The sequence below is a fragment of the Piliocolobus tephrosceles genome, chromosome 10 (assembly GCF_002776525.5).
Source record: "Piliocolobus tephrosceles isolate RC106 chromosome 10, ASM277652v3, whole genome shotgun sequence".
NCBI lineage: Eukaryota > Metazoa > Chordata > Mammalia > Primates > Cercopithecidae > Piliocolobus > Piliocolobus tephrosceles.
Genome location: NC_045443.1, coordinates 4,022,935 through 4,044,949, shown reverse-complemented (window position 1 = coordinate 4,044,949; position 22,015 = coordinate 4,022,935). Strand labels below are relative to the sequence as shown.

The following is a 22,015-nucleotide window of genomic DNA, read 5'->3' as shown; positions in this document are numbered from 1 at the left end:
CACGTCAGGGTTAGGATTTAAACATATGAATTTGTAGGAAATAGAAACATTCAGACCACAGCAGGAAACAACCTGCCACAGGGATGGGAGGTCACCATGGTGTCTCTCTGAGACCCTCTTATCTCTGAACCCTTTGTCACATCTAAATTTTACCTTTAGGATGAAATAAGACCCCCCACAACATGTTGTGTGTGTGTTGTGGGGCAGGGAGGAATGAAACTCATTCTGAAAAACAGAGAGGCTCCTTTCCTCCTCTTCTCCCATTTCCCAGATTCACCCATGACATCCAGTACAGTGCAAGGTTTACAGTAGATCATATTAAATACTTGTTGAGTTAATAAGGAAATGGGTGGGTGGGTGGGTGGGTGGATGGATGATCAGTCTAAATAAGTAGGCAGATGTTTGGATGGGATAGAAGAAAGAACTGGTGGAAGTGATGGAACAAGGAAAGGAGGGAGAGAGGGATGAAGTGTTAAAGAGATGACCAGATAACTGATCAGAGGTAGGCCTGTTTCTCAGTGGTCCTCTTCTCTGCTGCGTGCAGAGAGTAACGTCCATTCCCCAAGAGCATTGCTAGCATGGCATTATTGAGTATCACTTCTGAATAAGGTTTCTAAAATATAATGCTCAATACACAAGCACAAAGGATTTTATTCCTTATCCTGAGGGTTCCTGGTCAGAGCTATCCTCAGATCTTCTGTTTTTGGAATATTAATGGGAGACAAGTCACATTTATGTTTCTGTTTTTGTGGTTTCTGTCTTAAAGTGATTTGTTAGGGAGGTACTTCCAGAAGAAACTGATAAGGAATTTGGGGAAGTGGGACAGGGAAAGGAAGTAAAACAAATAATGGTGTAATTTTAGGAAAAGTGCTGGTTCTCCAGGGATATTATTTATGTAGTCATAATAGTATAATCATGTATTTATTATCATATTTGGGAATTGGCATACAGAGTTGTAAAACAATACTAATTGTAGAACACAGTGTCGATAGCACTAGTCCCACTCATGAGGGCTCTGCCTTCGTGATCTAATCGCCTCTCAAAGGCCTCACCTATTGGTCCCATCATGTTGGGGGTTAGGATTTAAACATATGAACTTGTAGGAGATGTAAACATTCAGACCACAGCAGGAACAACCTGCCACAGGGATGGGAGGTCACCACCCATTTCTCAGTGGGCCTCTTCTCTGCAGGGTGCAGAGAATAATGTCTATGCCGCAGGGGCATTGCTAGCATGGCACTATCAAATATCACTTACGAAGAAAATTTCTAAAATATAATGCTTGTTATATAAGCACAGATAATTTTGTTCTTTATCCTGAGGATTCCTCGGGAGCCAACAGGAATCTGTTGGTGAGATTGTCAAGGTACAGATGACTGTAATGGACAAGCAAATTTTGGAAAGAGCTCAAGAGAAGTATTTATGAGGATAAAGTATACAGATAACTTTATCCTCATAAAATGAGGGTCATAAGCGATTTTCTATAATTAAATTAATTAAATGTGGAATATACACTACATAAAGTCTCAAAGTTTAACAGAGTAAATAATCAAAATGTAATTATGTTGAAAGGATGGAAGGAGGTGAAGGACTTATATTTTCAGTAGCTGGAAACTTGAAAGATTAAGACACAGAGTGAATATTTAAGTAACAAAAGACTTTGAGAAGACAATGAACTGAGCTAGTTATTACATCTTGTTCTATAGATGTGAAAAAGTGTTGGAAAATACATATGTGCCCATTAATTTAAAAAATCAAAAACCTGATTGTTTGGGGGATAAGATTTATATTTATTCTCTACTTTGCTAGAATAAAGTTGAATTGGTAATTTATAATAAACTAGCCTGTGAAGTTTCACTTGAACTCTACTGTTTATTGTTCTATAACTTTCAAACTTGATGCTATAACACTCTATTGCCTGCTAGCTGTGAGAAATTATTAACTTTTATTGAATTAAAACCTATCCTCTTTCAGATTTGTGTTTAACTTAACTTGATCGTTGACTACAGAGTTTTTGGTTTCTCCAGAAAGGGAGAACAGGGTCCACCATGTGTGTCTCCCCCTCCTTCCGTCCCTGGGTATCAGCCTGAGCCCCTGCATCTCTGCCACTGAGCCGTGTACACACGTGCCTCTGAGCCTTTGTTTATTGGCCCCCGGGTCTCTCACATCTCTCTCGCCTTGTCTTTCTGTGCACGCACATCTTTCAGACTTGCTCCTTCCCTTCTTTTTGCCTGTCAGTCATCCCTAGTGTCACCAGGCCACAGTGGGGTGCTGCATATTCTCTTCCCTTCCTGCAGCAACAGTTGCTTTCTGCTGTCCATCACATGGCACGTCTTTACCTCTCAGCAGTGAGGACCATCCTTCCTGGAGGCAACAAGCTCTCTCCTCTAGCTCCGTAGCGTGTGTCCTCACATGCACTGGGCTCCTGTCCTGTCTTCTTCCTGGCATTTGGAGATGCACCCGAGCATGTTGCTGTGCACACTCAGCCCCATGAGCCCATCGTGAAGGCCACAGGAGAACAGAAGCAGCAGAGCGAGGTGGGGAAGGAGGCCAACACCGGAGTCGGACAGACCCCGATCTGGACCCCTGACTCCATCAGTTACTGCTGGGTGATCTTAGACAGCTCACTCCACCTCTCTTCACCTGCTTCCTCATCTGTAAATGGGGTAATTGCAGCTCCTGCCTCATAGGGTTACTGTGAGGACAAAATGAGCTGATATCCTTGAAGCTCCTCGCATGCAGCAGGCATTTGGTCCGCATTAGCTACTGTCATCTTTACAGTGATTCTGACGGTACTGTTTCTGGCTGTCCGTTTCCTATCTGGGAACCTCTGTATTTCCCATGAAGCCTCATTTCCACACTTCCACATGAGCATCCCTTCTCTTGCAGTGAAAGTGATGTCAAGCAGCTCTGGCTGCAGCTGAAGAAGGATGAACCTCATTTACTATCTAACTTTGAAGATTTCCTGACCAGAATCTTCTCCCAGCTCCAAGAAGCCCATGAGGAGAAGAATGAACTGGAGTATGCCCTAAAAAGGTGGGTACCCCAGTGTGAGCCACTTTCTGTAACTATGTGTGAAAGAGACACACAGTGCACTTTCTCCTAGATCTTCTGCCAGAACATTGTGTGATGCCTCCTTATCGCTATCTGCCAAAGTGGGGACCGGGCCGTATGTCTGTCACGATATATATATTTTTAAGCTCTCCCTCACCTTTATAAGCTATATATGATAGGTACTATTCTAAATACTTTTTATACACTAGCATATTTAGTCCTCACCACAACCCTTTGAAGTAGGGACTGGTTATCATTTTGCACATTTATTATCTGCACATTTTGCAGGTGGAGGGTTGAAAACCCAGAAATGTTACGTAGTGTGCCCCAGAAGGCACAGCTTGTAAACAGTAGAGCCAGGACTCGGAGTGAGCTAGCCAGGTGCCCGTGACCAGAAGAAAAATCCCTCTGATTCCCTGCAGGCAGTAAGGCCCCTACATACTGGGCCATCCCCCAGTGCCAGATCAGCCTACTTTGCAGAGGTGGCATGTTTGGTAAGGTGACCTGTAGCCCTGCTGAATGTCCCTCCTCCTGGCCGCTCTCTCCCGTCACGGCCTCATGTATCTTCCTCCACCATATTTGCCTCCAAGACCTCTCCAGGAGACAGGACCAGGCAAGTTAAGCAACATCTGAAGAAGCTGCTGAAGAACTGAACCAGAGTCAGAACAGGCGGGTATATCACAAAACTGGGGCAAGCCCGCTAGACACCAGTCCCTTCATGAGAATCAATGCATGGTTATGGGCACCGTGCTGTTCTTGGTCCTTTAACACACATTTACAGCCATGAGCTCGCATTTTGTGAACATGGACTTAGACGTGGTATGACTAGGGATGGTTCATAACCCTGAAGGTGAGGCCAAAACACAGGGCTGGGTTTGAGTAGAGCTTGGAAGCATACAGAGGAGGCCCTGCCCCCTGCTTCTGCCATGAAATCTTGTCCACACCCAGAGATTTGCTCACGTTCTGCAGGAATCCTCAACAATCCCATGGCTATGCAGTTCCAGAGAGCACCTGCTCCTCCCATTCAGATACTTCCAGGAAAGCCTGGAAGGCAGTTTCAGAGTCTGTGCTGAAATAGTCTTAGAGCAAGCGTGCAGCCTCTGATTGAACAAGAAGAGATCACCATGTGTCTTGCTGTGTAGATCATCTATTAACACATTATTCTGAGTCCCGGCTCCTTTTCGTCTTGTGTCTCCCCAACCTCAACTCTAAAAATAACTTGTTGAGGTCCATTGGGTATACACAGATCTGGGGAGAAAGGACTTTTAGGACTCTGCATTATGAGGACGCTGAGGCCCTGGAGGAAACATAGTTTGGCTGGAGGACTGTTAAGAACATTCTGGGGAGAGGCTCCCAAAGCTCAGAGAAGGGAAGGATTAAAGGGTGTATTTTTATGTAGCTATTACCTAATTAAGAATCATTGTTCAGTTCCCACCTATGAGTGAGAACATGCGGTGTTTGGTTTTCTCTTCTTGTGATAGTTTGCTAAGAATGATGGTTTCCAGCTGCATCCATGTCCCTACAAAGGACGCAAACTCATCCTTTTTTATGGCTGCATAGTATTCCATGGTGTATATGTGCCACATTTTCTTAATCCAGTCTGTCACTGATGGACATTTGGGGAGTTATACCTGATATAAATGATGAATTGATGGGTGCTGACGAGTTGATGGGTGCAGCACACCAACATGGCACATGTATACATATGTAACCTGCACGTTATGCACATGTACCCTAGAACTTAAAGTATAATAAAAAAAAAATAAAGAAAAAAAAAAAAAAAAAAGAATCAGACAGAACTGGCCGGGCACGGTGGCTCAAGCCTGTAATCCCAGCACTTTGGGAGGCCGAGACGGGCGGATCACGAGGTCAGGAGATTGAGACCATCCTGGCTAACATGGTGAAACCTCGTCTCTACTAAAAAATACAAAAAACTAGCTGGGTGAGGTGGTGGGCGCCTGTAGTCCCAGCTACTCAGGAGGCTGAGGCAGGAGAATGGCGTGAACCTAGGAGGCGGAGCTTGCAGTGAAATCCAGCCACAGCACTCCAGCCTGGGTGACAGAGTGAGACTCTGTCTCAAAAAAAAAAAAAGAATCAGAACTGAGTTTGATTCTTGATTCTGCCATTTACTAGCTGTGCAACTTAGGACAAGTTACCTAATCTCTCTGAGTCTCAGCTTCCTTGTCTGTAAGATAGGGATAGTATCCATCTCACAGAGTTTTGAGTATTAAATGAGATAATGCATGTAAGTCTTTGGAACAGTGCTGGCACGTAAGTATCCAATGAATGTCAAAATAATAATTATTAGTATTTTAAATGAGTATCTTTGTTAGTCTTAGAGGATTTGTCTGGCTGACGTGGAGAGTTTGAGCATCAGTATAATCAGAGGCTAAGTTTAAGGATCTCTGTATCCTTGCAGACAACAGTGTAGTGACTTGCTGCTCAAAGTGTAGTCCATGGGCTGGGCGCGGTGGCTCAAGCCTGTAATCCCAGCACTTTGGGAGGCCGAGACGGGCGAATCACGAGGTCAGGAGATCGAGACCATCCTGGCTAACACGGTGAAACCCCGTCTCTACTAAAAAATACAAAAAACTAGCCGGGCGAGGTGGCGGGCGCCTGTAGTCCCAGCTACTTGGGAGGCTGAGGCAGTAGAATGGTGTAAACCCAGGAGGCGGAGCTTGCAGTGAGCTGAGATCCGGCCACTGCACTCCAGCCTGGGCGACGGAGCCAGACTCCGTCTCAAAAAAAAAAAAAAAAAATAAGAGTGTAGTCCATGGACCAGCAACGTTGGCATCACCTGGAAACATCTTAGGAGTGGAGAGTCTGAGACCTCACCCCCAGCCTCACTGAATCTGCATTTTAACAGGGTGTCCAGGTGCTTAGCGTGTCACTTTGGGAAGTGGGAGGCTGAGAATGAGGAGTTCTGGGTTTGAGGCATGTATGGCTTTGCAACCAGCTAGCTCTGTGACTGCTCAGATTTCGTGGCCTCTCTTGAGGCTTGGTTTTCCTATCTGTAAAATGAGGGGACTAGATTAGCTGCTGACCCCACTTCACCCCTTCTCCCCACTGACCCCCAGCACTGATCACCCGGAGGAGCCACAGCAAAAGTGAAGTGGCCTCTCCCAGAAAGGAAGGCATTCTTCTCTTCTCGAAGGAGATCATTGCAGTCTGAACCGGTGGGCAATCACCCAGCCGTAGCCTGGCATCTCATCTGCAGGGCCTCCTCGGCTGGCCTGCATTTCTGCAGGAAGAAACAAGTGCCCCTGTCTGCTGGAGAGCTGCTTAGCCCTGATATCCATCTTTAAGGGCCTCTATTAGTGGTTTGTCCTCATTTAGTAATTGTGCTTGAAACGTTGTTGAGATAAAAGTCAAGCCACTCTTGGCTGCATATGCACAACCAGCTCATCCAAAGGTTCCAGCCTCTCCATGCCCATCCTCAGTCAGTATCCCTGCCAGCCATGCCTGCTCTGGAGTCAGCTGATCAAGGCCCACTCCTGGCTAGGGCACTGTGTTGGGATTGGGGACTCCCTGAACTCTTTGACCGGTCCCGTTCCAGAGGTATTCTCCAGATGCAGAACCTGAGAACTGCAGACCGTATTGAGCAGGGCACTGAAATAGGAGGCAGGAAGGACTGGAGCCCCTGCCTAACCACTGGCACTTACCAGCTGTGTGACCTCAGGCAACTTGCATTACCTCTCTGTGCATCAGTTTCCTTATTGGCAACCTCTGATGTTTCCTACTAGAGCCTCTTTCGGTCTCTTCTATTTTTTAAAGAAAGGTGGGTCGCACCTTGCTGGTGGGCCTGTCTATAAAGGCACGTGCAACTCAGACGTCAAACAAGAGACTGGAAATCCCAACAGGGTATAGGATATGAAAATGGGATTCTTTACAAATGACTCAGGGTGAGATTGATTCTGAGACATCTAGAAAGTGAGTCTGGAGGTGCGAGGTTGTTTGTGGGAGGGACATTTTCAGGTTTTAGAGAGGAAGTGGGAGGAAGCTCTTGGGGATGGCCTGATTTGGGAGGGAGCCTAGAGGAATCCCGAGGAGAAGAGCGGGTTCTGGTGAGCTGTGAGAGTATCTCCCAGGCACCTCCACACGCTCACTTTTCATTACAGTGGATGACATTTCCGTGACCGTCTATCCCAGAAGCTGGGGTTGACAGCTCAGGTCACGACTGCTGCATGTCTGCCCTGGCAGGCACCGGGGGAACAGTCTGTCTGTAACCAGTAGCTGGCATCGAACCAGCACTCCCTCCATGCCAGGTTCTGAGTTCAGCAAAGGGAGCGTAGAGTCCCTCTGCTTGAGGAGTTCGTGATTGCACCGAGGAGACGGCACTTAGATGCCTGGAAATTCTGCACAAGACAGACCAGAAAATCCTCCTGCAAATGAAACCTTAGACAGCATTGCCGTGGGCAGCACAGCCTCTACTTTATCTCCTTGTGCAGACCACACACCTTTCTCCCACAGGGCCAGAGAAAATGAGGCTGACCTCTGGGGGAGTTCGGCCTTATGCAGGTTAGCCAGGACACACGCTCCCTGCCCCCAGCCTCCCAGGCTGGGCCATATCCCCCAGGTCGCACTGTGGCTGTGAGTGGAAAAGGCCCACCCCAGCTTCCTCCTCACATTTACCCCCACTTCCTGGGAGGGAGGAGGTGAACTGAGGTGGCTGAGTGCTAGGCAAGCCCTGGATAGCGGAGGCCAGGAGGACCCCTCAGAGTGTCCTGGAGCATTGTCAGAAACAACCCAGAGTCGTCCTCACTCATGGCCGTGAATTTTTTTTAACCTGCATATCAGAAATCGCAGCAGGGAAGGGGTCTGGGAGCATTCAGTCTCCCTCACCCTTGTCCTTTTGCACAGAAGTTGAAGAAATTTCGGATTCGAGCGCCTTCTGGGTCCACTTCTCTCCAAGGAAGGAAGGTGAGACTTCCACTGAGCAAGTCCCCTCTGCATTCGCAGTGCAGATGTGCGGAGGCCTTCACACCTCAGCACGTGGGATATAGTGTAGACCCTGGGGAGCACTTGGAATTGGGAATGTCTTTGCCATGGAAAGCATCCTCTGCATTTACCCTTTTCTGGAACAAAAGCTTGAGATCTCCGGGGGATGTCGAGCAGTGCCGTCTGGAGACAGCAGTAGATCCAGACTTTTCACCAGAACCACTTTGGGATGCCAGAGGTCCCACCCCAGTGGGGGCCAGTTCAGTTGTCTGAGGTGGGGGCTTAACATCTGTATTCGTAATGTATGGGGGCAAGGGTGAATTAGGCAGTGTCTGAGTGGGGTGCTTTGAGCTCTGAAGGAAAGTGCTTTCTAGATCAAAGGCCAGTCCCAGGCTGTGCTCCGGGAGGTCTCCGACTCAATCCTCTGCAGCCCTGTAGCCTGGGAATACCAGCTGGCTGCCTGTTTGGCATCATTGGTTGACCATACTGGGCCTTGACAAGCTTAGCAGCAGTCCCCACGCCCTCCTTGGAATCAGCTCCTCATCTGCACAGTGTTCCCTTGTCCATCTGAATCAGACCTCAGGCCGTTTCTCGGGAGCTCACAGGCTCTTCAGTTGCAGCCGCTACCAGCTGCTATTCAGCCACTTCCTGTCTGCAGTGATTCCCTGGGCTCTGGGAAAGTGTCCAGACCAGGAGGAATGCACCCTGCAGACTGACAGCCCCAGCTATGATGGCCTGCACCCCCACACAAGCCTGAGGATCGGCAGCCTGTTGTGGAGCCTGGAGGACAAGGAAGCTATCCCCGGAGCTTTTCAGGGAAGAGATGTCATCACATCGCTGGCCCTGCCTCCAGATAGGGCAGCAAATAAAGCATCAGATTCCTGGCAGGTGGCCCTTACATTCCACAGAGTTCTTTGTGACCTTGGGGAAGGCCTCAGCTTCATAGTTCTCGAATGGTAGATTGCTTAGATCTACCAGAGGATTTTTAAATTAAAAGGCAGTTCCCTCTCTGCTAGAGAGTCTAAATCGGTGTGTCTCAGGGAAGGGGCCCAGGAACGTGCACCATAACACACATTCCAGGCGGTTCTGACACAGGCAGGCTGTAGACCACCCTTTGAGAAATGCTGCTCTAGCCAGTTCTTCCAGAATCCATCAGCCAGCAAAAGGTACATCCCGGGGTGCCCTTCCAATCTGGAATGCTAGTCCTATTCTTACGGTGAAGTTCTCGGCGGGGACTCTAGGTGACGAGGTTGAGACTTAATCGAATGCATGTCTTCTGTGGGTTTATTATTATGTTGAGCACATTGTTAACATTGCCCTGAGAGCAAATTGGAAAGTGAGGACTGTTTGTGCTCTGTGTACACCATGGGCATGATTTGTAAACCTGACTAATAAAAAACCGTTTGCTTTATAGAATGGGATATAGCTGCAAAGTTGGTTTATACAGGCAGCAGAGTCTGATTTGGAAGAAACCATCCATCTTGAAAATCCAATTGGCAATTTCACAGTCTTTGCAGAATTTTCTACAAACTCTTACATTTTCCTTTCATTCCGCTCTACTCTAATCGTGCGTGTATGTGTGTGCACGTGCATGCGCCCACTTGTGTGTGAGAGATGGAGACAGAGAGAGACAGAGGTAAGCAGATAATTACAGAGACCGAGATAGACTGATTTCAGGGGAACAAAACTCGAAACAGGATTTTTCTAGTGGGACCTTCTTAGCTGTCAGAGGACTGCAGCTGCCCGAAGAAGGTGGCAGAGGGCAGTGGGGAGTCCAAAACCCTGCCTACCGTTCCCATTCCAAGCACAAAACTGACTGAGGCTGAATTTGCTTCCATGTTCTTCTCTTGCAAAGAGCAGACTTCTTGAGACTTCTCTAGTCGAGGGTCTTCGTTCTGTCCTCAGCACGTTGGGCAGGCAGGGGGAGGGAATGTGGGTGACATGGGGGAATAGGAGTCAAGCCCCTTCCATCATCTTGCCTCTCTTTGACCATAGCAGTGCGGACTGTTGGCCCCATACCTCACTCCAGTTCGTGCTCACTCCCCAGTGGACAGATTCCAGGTGTGATTTGGAACACTGACAATTCTAAATGCAAGTATATGGAGTTACCTATTTTACAACCTAGGCTGCTGGGCCAGACGTTGTAGTGATGTGAATGGAGCCACGGGACCCGAGTCAAGGCCTGGATTCTGCCCGCTACTCTGACCCTTGGAAATCTGGTTACTTCACTGTTTTGATCCTCATTTTCTTCACTTGAAAAACAAAGACGTAGGGAGTACATCAGCTTTATACGCTTTCATTCTGTGATGGGGAGGAGGGATTCTCCTCTTTGCATCTGCCTTTGCCGAAACTTTGCAAACCAGGAGACGTAACTGATCAAACCACAGCCTCAAAGACACACATACAATCAGAATGACAACTCTCCAAGGCCAATGGCCATTTCTGAAACTCTGCCTTGAGTTCAAGCTCCTGAAATGTACCTAAATTGTAGAGAAATGCCATTTCCTCTCTGCAAGGCCAAGCCTACACTTTCATTTACAACCGGCAGAAACTACATTTTTCTTGGAATGATTTTAGCACACCCCTGCCGACAACCTAGGCAGGGGAATGGATGACTTTCTAAGACCCTCCGAAATCCCAACAGATTTTATTTAAAAGGGAGGACAAAGGAGAGGAGAAGCACGAAGAAAATCTTTTGACCAAGCAGTATTCCACAGCAGGAAGGCCTTGGCCTCTGTGCCGTTAGCTGGAACTCCAGTGATGTTGAGTATTAATGCTTCGCTCTGGCGTAGCCCCTTAACTCTCAGTGTGCAAAGCACTTTGTGAAGGTTAATTAATTTTCACAGTTCCTGTGGGAGGCTGGCAGGATAAGTTAATGCTAACTACATCTCACCTTCTAGTTCCCTGCAAATTATCTGTAAAGGCCTCTCAGAAGCTACGCTTTGTGTTTACATTAGACTCATGAATTCTTCACCCCTACATCCTTCTCACACATCCCATCCTCCTCCCATCCTTAGCTCCCCAGTAACTCAGCACCAGACGTACACGTGAGCGCGCGCGCGCGCACACACACACACACACACACACACACACACACACATCCTTTAGAGAGGGACATTTGCCAGAACCAGACATCTCGGTTGAAGATGTTTGATCCCCTGAGCTGGACCTGGGCTTGAATCTGGGTTTTCAGTAGGACTCATTCATTCCGATCCATCACTGCCCTTACGGCATCCGCAGTATCTCACTGTTATTCTCTCCCCTCTGCTGTTGAAAATCTCCATATTCTGAACTCACCTCTTCTTAGCTTTTCCCCTGAGAACTCCACCATCCTCCCCACCACCAGAGTAGGTAGCTTCCTTCACTTCCCCCTAGCAGGGCTCTGAGGTCACAGGATGACCGTCAGACAGAACCTAGGAGGGTTCTTTTGGGTCTGGCTCATGGTGTGTAGCTTCTTCTGTCTGTTCCTTTCCTCCCTGCCACTATAGCACTGGGCTCGATATTCTTAGATGCTAAATTATACAGAGAGTATAACTTCAATCTGAAGTATTTTGCCCAGGGTCATACTGTAAGAAGGGCTTAATCAACACTTTTCAATGGAAGGTATGGACGTCTCTTTCCACATTTAGTCTTCTCTATTGAGCCTCCTCAGGTTTTATCCGCCCCTGTGTCTTCTCTACCCAACGCCTTCACCATTCCTGCCCACGTTTCTTCACACCACGTACACCAAGCTGCCACTTGATCCTCCACCCCCAGTTTCTACTTGACCCTTGGCTGACATCTATAGAGCAGTGACTCTCAAATGGGGTCCTTGGCCTCTGGAGAATCAGAAAACTTATTTAAGTAGAATTTATTAAATGCATCTTATGGTGTTAGACACTTCCACACGCATTATCTTTTTTAATCTTCACAACTTCTATCTAAAGTAGGTATTACCAACTGATTTTTCAGATATAGAACACTTCAGGCTTACTGAGGTAACGTGACTTATCCAAGGCCAGAAAGTTTGTAAATGTCAGAACCGAGACTTGAACCCAGACCTTCTAATTCTGGATCTAATAAACTCTGAGGCAACCATACGCGTGTCAGCAAAGGGTCTATGACCTAGACTGCCCTGAAACATGCCAGAAGAACTACCCAGCTATCACGGGGAAAGAAAAGGACGGGGAGGATAAATATGAGTGCTCGTGACTGTTGCTAACTCTGGCTCCTCCACATGTTTGTCCTTCTGTTCCACTGAGAACTCATGTCTCTTGCCCTCACTCCTCTTTCATCTACCTCTTCTTCATCTCTCCCGTGTTATGTAACTCAAAATGATTAGGGTCAGATAGTAGAAAATGGAATAATTAAATAGATACCACTTGAGTTCTGGGAGCCAGGTCAAGAAGTGTTTTGGTTTGTTTGTTTGTTTGTTTTGAGACGGAGTCTCACTCTATCACCCAGGTTGGAGTGCAGTGGTGGGATCTTGGCGCACTGCAACCTCCACCTTCTGGGCTCAAGTGATTCTCCTGCTTGAGCCTCCTGAGTAACTGGGGCTACAGGCGTGTACCACCACACCTGGCTACTTTTTGTATTTTTAGCAGAGAGGGGGTTTCTCCATGTTGGTCAAGCTGGTCTTGAACTCCTGACCTCAGGTGATCTGCCCGCCTTGGCCTCCCAAAGTGCTGGGATTACAAGCGTGAGCCCCTGTGCCCAGCCAGAAGGAGTGTTTTGAGAATGGCTAAGAGAAGATAGGCTGAATGGCTATGCCTACATGTCACTAATTAACATCTCAGAGAGCTCTGCTACAGATTGTTGTCCTCATTTTGTCTAACGTTTTTCCGATGGCATGAGTAAAGGAAGATAAAAAGGCAATATTTTGAAGTAATGAAAAAAGTTCCATCCATAAAGAAGATACAACATATATTAAGCTTTATGCGCCAAACAACACAACAGCAAGATACATACGGCAGAAGCTTTTAGAAAAAATAAAGAAAACTGGGTCGGGCGCGGTGGCTCAAACCTGTAATCCCAGCACTTTGGGAAGCCAAGGCGGGCGGATCACGAGGTCAGGAGATCGAGACTATCCTGGCTAACCTGGTGAAACCCTGTCTCTACTAAAGAATACAAAAAACTAGCTGGGCGAGGTGGCGGGCGCCTGTAGTCCCAGCTACTCAGGAGGCTGAGGTGGGAGAATGGCATGAACTCGGGAGGCGGAGCTTGCAGTGAGCTGAGATCCGGCCACTGCACTCCAGCCTGGGCGACAGAGCGAGACTCCGTCTCAAAAAGAAAAAAATAAATAAATAAAGGAAAAATAAAGAAAACTTAATAAAAACCGGACTTTAGACTTTAACAAATTTGCTTCAGATTTGACACATTAGTCAGGCAAAAGTACGTGGAAGATTAAAGTATGTGAAACCATCAATGAACACACTTTAGAGATGAATATAGAATTGTGTACCTTACAAATAGAATATATATCCCTCTCATAGAAGTTGTGCAAAAATTGGTCATGTTTGTGGCTACAGAGGAAAGATAACCGATAGATTCCAAAACCATTTCTTTCTATAATATAATATAACTAGAAACCAATAGTCTGTACCTTTTTAAATAAACTGCCTTTTAAATAACTCTCAGATACATTAAATGACAAAAACCAACATTATAGATTATTTAGCCTACATCCTGATTGAAGATTTAAAATGTCAACAAAACTTGGAAGGTCACTGAATACACCACATGACCAACTGAGACCTGTTAGCATAGTGATGGGCTGGAAAGATGGACTAGAACTGGCAAACACGAAATCTAACAGAATTACATTTGAGATGTTGCTCTGTGTTCAAAACGCCAATGGCAGAAGCACAAAGTAGAGGAGATACGAGTCAGTAGTACCATCTTTGAAACAAAAATGATCACACAGACCTGAGATTTAGAGATTGTAGTTGGCAAATGGGTTCAGCACACATCCACTGTAACGTGGCTGCCAAGAAAAGTTAATGGGGTTTTAGGCTGTATGAATAGTTGTGCAGCATCTGGAACAAGAGAGGAAATAGCTCTAATCTGCACACATCAGACTCACACACTGGACATTCCGTTTGGCACTCCCATAGCTTGAGAAAGATCATTGCAGCCCATTTGAAGAAGCATGAAGGGAATTGTAAAGGGGTTTGTAAAAAATCCACGTGAGACACAGTTGCAGGAAGTGGAGAGGCTTGACCTGAACCCTTGAAGTCTTGATGCCATTCTGAAATACATGAAAGGCTTTTATGCAGAAGAGTAAGGTCATGGAAAGACAGATTTCTGTAAGCCAGAATATCCCAAAGGTGAAATAACTACTTAGAGAAACAGCAAGTTCCCTGTCACTGGGGGTATTCTAACCTAGTCTGGGTAAGTACTTGACATGGTATTGTCACAAGATTTTTAACACCAGAGAAACAGGTAGTTAGATCAGACAAACCTTCCAACTCTGAAGTTCTTTAACTCACATGGTATCTAGTGTTCCCTCAAAATGGTCCATGAGCTTCTGAGTTTGGTACCCAAAATTGTAAATTGAGTTTTTACAGGTTTTTGGCATTAACATTTTGAGTTCAGGCCCTGCAGGTGACATAAATGCCTGCGTGTTTATAATCTAATTGAGACAACACGAACCCAAATGAAACAGTTGTTCAGGACTATTTAAGATTAATTGTTAAATGATCAAATGAAGACATCTGCTGTCATCAGAGTTCAGAGAACGGGTCATGAGGGTTGGAGATGGCAAAATCTTCACAGAGAAGACTTCAAAGTCTGTTTATATGCATTAGGCAATATAAGTGGTTTTAAAAATTGTGGCAACAAGGATGTATATGATGAGTTGTCTCTTTCCCCAGATGAGCAAACATGATGAGTTGTCTCTTTCCCCTGATGGTGGAATATGGCAAGCCTTGCTGAAGGTGACTCACCGTATGTGCACATCTTTTTAGTATCTCTTGCTGCCACTGCCCGCGCAGCCACTGCAGGGCTCCTGCAGACACGGGCTCCTGGCTCCTGGCTCCTGCTCACACACAGTCTGGGTCTCTCATGGATTGGTTTGACAGGCACTTTTATTGACTAAGCAATTTCTTCTTCATCTTCCCAATTGCATCAGCCTTTCCAAACCCAGCAGGTCTTTTATCCTTAAAATCAAGACCCTCTTCCCCTTGGGGAGCACTGCCCTTTGCCCTCCACAGCCCACGATTGTAATGACAACAGTAAATCATCCCTTACATTGACTGAGGGCTCTGTGGTTCTGACACTTTCCACATCCACTCTCATGTGTTCTTTATGACAATGTAGGGAGGAACACAGGGCAGGTACCATTCCAGGATGGGAGGAGGTCAGAGCACTTACCCAAGATCACACTGAGGAAAGGAGCTGGTTCTGGGATCCGAATGCAAGTCGTCTCATCCCTGCACTGGTTTAGTGACATGACTGGTATGCACAGCACCTTAATCTTCCCCATTCCTGGGATTAGTGTGTTCTAACCCAGTCTTGTCATAGTCGTTCAAGCCTGGAGAGTCTCACAGCAGGCCAGCTTTCCAAAAGCTTGGTTGCATGTATGAGTCTGGTTGGGCCCAGGATCTCGGATGCCCACCTGGAATCCCAGGACATCTTTGCAGTAGGCCTAGCCTTTGTGAGTGAGGGCTAGGAGGAGGCACTCTTCAAACACTGTATCTATCTTCCTGCCAGTTATTTTTTGGTGGTTTGTAAAATAACTTAATTCACATACCAGCAAGCTGGTATGCAAGCATGAAAAACCTAGAGTGTGTTAATTTAATCAAATATGACATAGATTAAAGTTAATATAGCACACTTAATTATATTATAGAATTAATGCCCTGCATGGTTATTAGAAATAAATGGTAAGCCATTTATATGAATAACTTTATATGAATTGCTTTAGCAGAGCCAAATCAATGTTTAAGTTTCTCTCATCTTACTTTATTAGTTTTACAGTATTTATATAGCTGGAATCTCTGTCTAGAGTTTTCCTTGATATCATTTACCATCTAGCATCTGATAATTCCAGGGACCAAGAGAAACCATCTTGCTTTCTGAAAGTTCCTTCAAACTGTATCTGCTTCTGTCACTGAAGTATCAGGGTCAATAGCATGAGCCTTTTTCGTTACTTTTCCTCCAAGATTTTGTTTTAATTCTTATGAGTTAACTCAGAGCAAAAGAAACCATCCCAAACATCAGTCATTTAACAAGAAGAGATTTCTTACTCAGCCAAAAAGAGTAAGGGATGCAGGACGTATCCATAAAGACAGGGTCCCGGCTTGCGAAGGTCTGGGAGGACTGTCATCTCTTGCTGAGCCCACCCTGGGCCGTTAATGTACAGTCACCCAAAATCAAGTTTCTGGTCTTGGGGGTGCAGCCAAGCAAGGCAATGTACAGTCACCCAAAATCAAGTTTCTGGTCTTGGGGGTGCAGCCAAGCAAGGCAACTCCAAGGCTGTGCTCTGTGATGAATGTCCCTGACCATGGAGTCTCACACATTGTTCCTTTGTCTGGGTCAGATTTGTGGTTTCTGTAAAGCTGGAAGGATGATGCCAATCAAAATGACTCCTGTTCATTGCTCCCCTGTGCACGTGGTGCATATGCTCTCCCAACAGGTGGCAGGTGAGAAAGGGGCAGAAATTGGGCTGTGGCAAAGCCTTGGACAGCAGAGAAGGTCTGGTCCTGGATTGGAGGCCCAAGTGGACATGGGAGGTAGGGGTTAATATGATGGAGGGCTCAGGGGAATAAATATATTCCCATCCTTGATGTTCAGTTCAGAAATCTTCCTAGTACTTCTTAAAATTGAGAACTTCAATTATTGAAGTCTCTTAAATAAAGGGCACAGTGGGCTTGCCATCATTTAAGTTTAGAATGGCAGGGGTCAAGTGTGTGTGTGTGTGTTGCATGTTCAAAACAGGTCTTGAGAGCCACATTAGCCTGTTCACAGAGCCTGGAGTTTCCTGAACAGGATAGGGAGAGGATCGGGAGTAGGAGCCACAGAAAGGGTCTTTCACTGCATGGTCAGCAAAAAAGGTATGAAAATGCAACTACCTGGGAATGTCAATAATTCAGTGTGATAACTCCCAGTTTCAGTTCCAATGCTAATACCGGATCTTTCCTGTTTGAATTTGGAGGGGCATTGGAAGTTGGATGTATCATGGGGAGAGGGAGAAACAGAAAAGGGTCATCCCTGGGGATGACCTACAAACCTTGTCCCCATAGCTGTGTTTGTCTTCATCTCCCCGTAGGAGCAGAGTGCCTAGGTGCTCACTTTCTGGGTGGGAAGAGGAAAGAGTGGGGAGAGGATGCTGAGAAGAAGAGTGGGGATGAGGACATCTCATTGTCATCGCCATCCTCCAACCAGCCTCGCCTGTCTCGCACTGTCTGCTTGTGCCCTGGAGCCTGAGATGGCACGGGCACTAGACATTGTGCCTTTTGCTTTGTGGTGGGGGGTGTGGTAGCTCTTGTTGTCATCATCATGGAGTCTCTTGAGAATCTCATGAGAAACATGGATCGCACAAACTCAAGCATACAGGGAGAGTCCTCTGAGAGTGCAGTGATAGAGGGTCCTGATGTGAACAGGCAGAGAGAAAGCATGCAAACAGGGACAAGATAAACCAGGAAACAGAACAGGAAAGAAACCCACACAATGCAACTTCATATAGTCTATGAGCGTGGGGCTCCGCGGGAACAGGGATGATACGTCTGGCAGAGGCCTGTGGGCTTGTGTTGAAATAAAGTACAATAAAGGGAGATGGTCCAGGGAAACTTCACCGAGGAGCACAGGGATCATCTAGGAGTGATGGCTGGGGGATGGGAGGAGGAGAGGCCACGTGAAACCTACCAGTTGCAGGGGCAGGTGCCACAAGGCCTCTGTGGTCTGCATCCCTTGTCGGGTTAGCTGATCCTGAGGGACTGATCTTGTAGCCTTGACTGACCTGACCGATGCTGTCACCCCCACACCCACAGCTCCAGAGCGGGGGACTGGTGTCTGAGCTCCAGGAGCTATCGCTGTGGGATAGGGGAACCTCAGTGCAGACTCTCCTTTTGCCACCTCTGTAGGAAAATTGCTGCTTATGATGAAGAAATCCAGCATCTCTATGAGGAGATGGAACAGCAAATCAAAAGTGAGAAGGAGCAGTTTCTCCTGAAGGTAAGTGTGCACTCCCCAGGCTTGGCTCTGAGGCCAGCTTGACATATCTGCTCTGTCTCCCCCAAGTTTAAGATTGTGGTGCCTCCATCCGTGCACTGTTGATTCCCTCTTTCTCTGCTGTATTGTTTTTTTCAAGGCATTTATCACCTTCACACAGGACATGTAATATCCTTGTTTATTTTCATTGAGTGTCTATCTTCTCCTGCTAACATATAAGTTGCAAAAGAGCAGAGATTTTTATCTTTTATTAACTAAGGTATCCTCAGCACATAGACAATGCCTGGAACATACCAGGTGCTCAACAAATATTTGTTAAATGAATGAATGAATAAGTGAATGAATGAAAGGATGGAGGTTCATGCTTTCTCTGTTAAATTTGATCTGACATTGACTGTTCCTAGATTTATATGGCAGGCCCACCCAAATGCACCAGCCCAGTTCACCCTGTGCCCAGCAGCTCTCCTAAGTGGACAAGCGTTAGCGCCTGTGCTACCCATCCTTTACCCTTCGGCACATGGAAAATTTCATAGCCAAGAAAAAACAGATCAATCCCACCTTCCAGAGAGACCATGGAGGAAATGGATAACTGCCTTCCCTCTTCCTGGTCTGACCCTTATCCCCCGCTTCCCAAGCCCTGCCATTTGTCTCAAGAAGTCAGGATTGGCAAAATCCTCTTCTTTGCCAAGGTAAGCAGGATCCTTCTATAAACATGTTCATAAAACTAAATTTTTTTTAAAAAAAAAGCGTCAGAGAACTCTCTAGCACCCATTTTGGGGCTATCTACTTGGTGGATTCTCAGCAGAAAAGACTTTGATCTTAGATGGCAGCTTCCCTTGCCGCTCAGCACTAAGCCTGACTGTTATCACAACCCCTTCTCTTAAACCAATTTTAAGTTTTGTGCTGCCTCAGATTATCAACACCACTGTTCCGTTTATTATCACAGATGTCATTCAAACGCTTTTCAAGAAAATCCGAACGCTTTTCAAGAAAATCTGGTCATGTCCTCCAACTAGCGCCCTCTGGAGGCTTGTCAGCATTTCCAGGCCTGCTCCCTCTCGGAGAGCCTGAAAGCATTCTGGCTGCTCCTGCCCCTCAACCTGGTTGATGGCAGACAGAACTCACATACTTCTCACCAGCAGACCCCAAAATCGTTTCTGAGAACAGCAGCTCCCCACCCCACCTCCCTGCCATAGGACAGTCACCGCCTTTATCCCAAATGACACCCTGCACAGAGAGGCTGAGCTCCGTGCAGCATCTTGTCCCCTCTGCCCGGGCCATGACTACGGGTCAGAGGTCCTAGCTAAAGGAAAAGACGCGATTTCAGAAGCAAATGCTGGGCCAGGGCATGGGGGATGGGCAAGGGCAGAGGTCACAGGAAAAAAATTCAAGGACAAGTTTGCGTCACTGCAGGTGATCCAGCCTCCCTGTCCCCTTCTGCTCCCTCCTCCTCCCTTCTTGACACCAAATGCCTTTAAAGCGCAGTGCTTAGATTTATGCCGTTTGCATGAACGTGGAAACTGCTCAGATGTTTTTGCAGCACTATTAAGCCATTAGATACAAAGGCTTTTGCCTGGCGATAGATCAAGGATAGTGGTGCTGCAGTTTCTGACATCACGGAAAAGGCTGAACCCTCGGACCAGAGTTTGGATCCTGGCTTGACACTTATCAGTTTGTCTGACCGTGAAGGAAGTACCTAATCACTTGCACCTTCCAACCCCAGGATGTGATGCCAGACCACCTCGACGCTCTGTCCTGGTGCATTGTGAGGATGCTCTGTAGACCCATTGTGGGTGCAGCCACATCATCACGGGGATCCTGGAGCCTCTCGCTGCTCCCAGCATTTTTCACGGGGAGCAGTAGCCAAGCTGAAGGAGGCAGATTCTCTGGGGCTGATTCTCTGGAAGCAAATGTTGGAAGCAGGTGCTGTCTGGTCAGATCGTACCTCTGCCATTCATGTGGTTAACATGAGGATAATCACAGGCTGTCCCTGTGGTTCTTCTGCCCATTTACCTGCCTAAAAATGGGCAGAAGAACCTGGTAACATCAACAGAGGATGCACAAGGAAGCATCCTGAGCCTTTGAGTGGAGGTGTCCAAAGGCCTCTGGCCCGAGGGGGCCGTGTTCCACCACCGTGCTGCAGCCACTGTCATGCCAGGACACCCGTCTAGTGCAGCATCCCACGCTGTCCTCCTTGGGAAAGAGTCCTTCCGTATCTCAGGAACCCCAGGGGGCTCCGGTAGTGAGTTATATGGCAATTACAATGGTTTCTTCTCTTCCTGCACATGTTGTACCTCCATTCTGCCTTCAGGCAAGTGGAGTGCTGCAGATGGCATGGGTATTTTTGTTTCTATTCTGTGAACAAACAGTGATCCAGAAGAATGAAGCAAGTTAGTTGGGTGAAGCCGGGGCCAGAACCCAAGTTGTGTCCCGCTCGGCTCAGGGCCCTTACACCACAGGTCTGGCTCTGCTGAGAGCATCAGGCACCCGACGGCCCACACACTGTCCTCCTCATCCCACAGCCAGGCCCCGTCTCACCTGCTTCAGCACCTCTCTGTGGGGAAAGCCCAGCCTAGGGAAGGAGCAGATATTAAAACATCCTGAGGAGCAGGGCCCAGGAGACTTCAATCACAGTGGGAAAATATGAACTTAGACCCTCAAGAGGAACAGGTAATGGCCGTGTGTTTCCAGAGTGAGGCCAAGTTAAGGGATCCGATGGCAGTGCCCAACCTCGAACAGCGTATCCAGGTCGGAAGGCGTACGAGGGGTCCTCTGCCTCCCCCAGTTTGCACATGAGGAGACCAAGGCCTGATGTTTGAACTCAGGCCCCAACTCTCCCCGTTCAGTATTCCGCCACTGGCTGACACTGCTCCTTTTTTTGGTGGAGAGGAGGGTGGCGGTGCACAGTCACTGGACATGGCCATGCTTGCTGGGAGTTGGCATCCTGCCTCACTAAGTGCTTGCACTATCTCTGTCTCATTTGGTCCTGCCTGATGGGGCAGGCAGGTTACCAGAGCCCTGCAGTGCTATGGGAAAAGCCCCATGGTCTAATAGGATGTGTTTTGATGTGGAGGAGATTCAAGGTGGGAAAAAAGTCTGTAACCCAGGGGTGCTACATTTGGGTCCTGTGTATCCCTCTTTCTGGCTTGGCAGGACACAGAGAGGTTTCAAGCCCGCAGTCAAGAGCTGGAGCAGAAACTGTTATGTAAGGAACAGGAGCTGGAGCAGCTCACCCAGAAGCAGAAAAGGGTATGTTGCTGTCATGGCCTCAGAGTACCTGGCTTTTGACTCCATCCTTTCCTCTGCCTCTTGCCCACCTTCCCTGCCATTCACTTAAGGACTTTTGATTTTTTTAACCTGAGAAGAACGATTTAGTGGTACAAAAGATAGCATTTAAAATCACAGGTGATCACAAGATAAAACCTTTACTTCTCCAATACCAGGTGTTTAACTTGGAAAAGTTGCCAAGCATTCCCCCATGAGGTATCTGCAGACGTGTTCCTATAATTATACCCAGGAGCCACAAGAATGCCAAAACTGGAATTTGTTTCCTGCCTCCTGTATAAGAAAAGAGGGGAATGCTGAGGTACAACAGACATTGTCTACCACGATATTTGGGGGGAGGCTACAGATAAGTTTCTTCCCTCCAGAATGGTCATGGATACCTCTACTGGAACAGGTGCTTCCAAAGTCAGCCTGTCTCTTCCCTGGTTGTGTGGTGCCTGGACAGGGTCATTGGCATCCTCTGTGGCTACTCCCATCCCTGCAGGAAGAATGCAGACACCAGGCACTCCTCTCTGATGTACCTGAGCCTCCAGGAGGCAGGCTGGGTGGTGCGCTCTGCAGGGCAGTGTCTCTATGGCTGGGAGTGCCT

At 47.2% G+C, this 22,015-nt stretch overlaps 1 protein-coding gene across 5 annotated transcripts in view; it reads left to right on the top strand.

Annotated features, from left to right (window-relative positions):
- CRACR2A (calcium release activated channel regulator 2A) overlaps positions 1–22,015 on the top strand; it is a 140,184-nt gene that overhangs the window by 74,926 nt on the left and 43,243 nt on the right. For all 5 annotated transcript variants that reach the window (XM_023182944.3, XM_023182943.3, XM_023182940.3 and 2 more), the window contains 3 exons: positions 2,890–3,036; positions 18,054–18,144; positions 21,295–21,390. In XM_023182944.3, coding sequence (XP_023038712.1) covers positions 2,890–3,036; positions 18,054–18,144; positions 21,295–21,390 — 334 coding nt within the window. The remainder of the gene's footprint in view (positions 1–2,889; positions 3,037–18,053; positions 18,145–21,294; positions 21,391–22,015) is intronic.